The sequence below is a fragment of the Cebus imitator genome, unplaced genomic scaffold (assembly GCF_001604975.1).
Source record: "Cebus imitator isolate Cc_AM_T3 unplaced genomic scaffold, Cebus_imitator-1.0 Scaffold153, whole genome shotgun sequence".
NCBI classification, from domain to species: Eukaryota; Metazoa; Chordata; class Mammalia; order Primates; family Cebidae; genus Cebus; species Cebus imitator.
In genome coordinates, this window is record NW_016107468.1 from 299,532 (window position 1) to 302,292 (window position 2,761).

The window sequence follows — 2,761 nt, forward strand, 5'->3', positions numbered from 1 at the left end:
TCCTTCCTTCCTTCCTTCCTTCCTTTTTTTCAGCAGAGTCTTGTTCTGTCACTCAGGCTGGAGTACAGTGGCACTATCTCAGCTCATTGCAACCTCCACCTTCTGGGTTAAAATGATCCCCCTGCCTTACTCTCCCAAGTAGCTGGGATTACAGGCATGCACCACCACTCCCAGCTAATTTTTGTATTTTTAGTAGAGACGGGGTTTCACTGTGTTGATCAGGCTGGTCTCGAACTCCTGACCTCAAGTCCTCGGCCTCCCACAGTGCTGGGATGACAGGCGTGAGCTTCTGCACCTGACCATGTTTCTACACTTTACAGCAGCTCCATGGGAGGCCCCTGAGGCCACCTGCCTCAACCCCAGGTAGCGACAGTCCTGCCATGTCCTGGAGCAGGAGTGAGACATCAGATGGACCTGTTCAGGACGGGGCAGGTCTCACGCCCGCCTGGATCCTTCACACCCAGCGTAGCCCCCAGATTTCACACGTGGGGTGGCAGTGACTCCAGGCCTTAACTGTTGCAGGGATGTGCAGACCGAGGGCCAGAGGGGAGGGCTGGGCAGTCCCGGAGACGCTCGGCGGGACCTCTGTGATAGCCATGCTTGTGTTTTCCAGGCCCGAGCTGCTCACTGATGGAGTCAAAGAGCCCATCGTGGATAGCCAAGGTACTCTGTGTGGGGCCTTGGGCTGTGGCATGGGCGGGCATGGGAGGGTCCCAGGCCTCTGCCACCAGCCCCTCCTCCTGCTGCCTCTGTCCTGGCCCCATCCTGGCCCTGGCATTCTCTCCACACCGCCCCCCTGCAACTGGGTTTCTCCTAACGATGCCATCTTGGGTCCCAGGAACTGCCACCTCACTTGGCTTCTCTCCCCCTGCCCTGCCCCCAGAGAGGGACTCCGGGGACCCTCTCGTGGATGACAGCCTGAAGAGACAGGGCTTTCAAGGTAAGGTTGAGCTCGGGGGAGAGCTGCTGTCCCAGAGCCGTGACCTTGACCTGGTTTGGCTTTGGAGGGCCAGGTTGGAAGCGGGGAGGAGCTGGCCCCCGACTTCAGGGCCTGAGGGACAAGGCCAGCCAGGTTGGCAGCCCAGGGTTGGCAGTACCCTGCTAGATCTGTGTTAAAGACTCTAGGGGAGATGGGGTGGGTGCCCACAGGTGGATGGTGGGGTGGATAGGGGGGTGGGAGGGTACAGGGCCCCCTACCTGCCCCCCCCCCACCGCCTGGAGAGATAGGTGACACGCCCACTCCTTATTCACCAATCAATCAGCTGTGCACTTAGTGCTTTGAAATCAGAATAGGAGCTGGCGGGGCACCTCACGGCTGTAATCCCAGCACTTTGGGATGTCAAGGCCGGAGGATTGCTTGAGGCCAGAGGTTCTGCCAGGAGTTCAAGACCAGCCTGGGCAACATAGAACCCATCTCTATGCCCATATTTACAATTTTAAGAAAAGAAATCAGAGGGGGCGCAGGGGCTCACGCCTGTAATCCCGGCACTTTGGGAGGCCGAGGCGGGTGGATCACTTGAGGCCAGGAGTTTAAGACCAGCCTGGCCAACACGGCAAAACCCCATGTGAACCAAAAAAATACAAGAATTAGTCGGGGGAGGTGGTGTGCACCTGTATTCCCAGCTACTCAGGAGGCTGAGTCAGGGGAATCGCTTGAACCCAGGAGGCGGAGGTTGCAGTGAGCTGAGATTGTGCCACTGCACTCCAGCCTGGGTGACAGAGCGAGACCCTGTCTCAAAAAAAAAGGAAAAAGAGAGAGAGAAGCAAGGAAGGGAGGGAGGGAGAGGGGAGGGAAGGGAAGAGGGAAAGGAAGAGGGAAGGGAAAGGAAGAGAGAGACAGAGGGACGGAAAGAAAGAAGAAAGAAAGAAAAAGAAAGAGGAAGGAAGAAAGAAAAGCAAAGAAAGAAGAGAGGAGAGAAGTGAGGGAAAGGAGGAGGGAGGGGAGAGGGGCGTGTCGCTGAGGTCAGGTGGAGGAGGCTGGGGCTGGGCTGGGAGGCAGGAGGTGGAGGGAAGGAAGGAAGGAAGGAAGGAGGGAGGGAAGGAAGGAAGGAAGGAAGGAAGAAGGGAGGAAGGGAGGGAGAGGAATGGAAGCAGGGAGACACTTGAGGAAAGGCAGGAGGAGGATGGAGCAGCAGGAAGGCGCCAGGGTCTGAGGGGGGCGGGCAGTGCCCTGCGGAGCCCCCGTGTAGGGGCTGCTCTGAGAAGCCGCGGTGTGGCTGCCAGTGAGTAGCAGAGGTGACTCTGTGGCCGCCGTGGCCCTGAGGAGAAAGGGGTTGACGGGCCCAGTGGTGGGAAGGGTCACAGGGTGGGGGAGCCCAGAGAGAGGGGACCCAAGTCCCAGAGGGCAGCTGCTCTCTGCCTCTGGTCTCTCATACTCTGGAGCATTCCATGACAAGGGGAGTTGACGACTCTCTCCTCACCAGAGCTCCTCGTACACAGCCCCCTTAGCAGACTGAGACCCTCACTATCAGCCCGGCCCCAGTGCCCGTAGTCACTCCCTCCTCCCCTCCTCCCCGCCCTGAGGGGCCCATGGTGGTCTGGGACCCCCCTGTACATGCTGGCACTTGCCTTTTCTTTTTTTTGAGACTGAGTTTTCACTCTTGTTGCCCAGGCTGGAGTGCAGTGGCATGATCTCGGCTCACTACACCCTCCACCTCCCAGGTTCAAGCGATTCTCTTGCCTCAGCCTCCCTAGTAGCTGGGATTACAGGTTTGCACCACCACACCCAGATAATTTTTGTATTATTATTATTTTTTTTTTT

At 58.0% G+C, this 2,761-nt stretch overlaps 1 protein-coding gene across 1 annotated transcript in view; it reads left to right on the forward strand.

Annotated features, from left to right (window-relative positions):
- GTF2IRD1 (GTF2I repeat domain containing 1) overlaps positions 1 to 2,761 on the forward strand; it is a 153,789-nt gene that overhangs the window by 101,791 nt on the left and 49,237 nt on the right. Inside the window, exons 17-18 of the mRNA XM_037743773.1 lie at positions 614 to 663; positions 884 to 1,109. Of these exons, the coding sequence (XP_037599701.1) occupies positions 614 to 663; positions 884 to 1,109 (276 nt within the window). The remainder of the gene's footprint in view (positions 1 to 613; positions 664 to 883; positions 1,110 to 2,761) is intronic.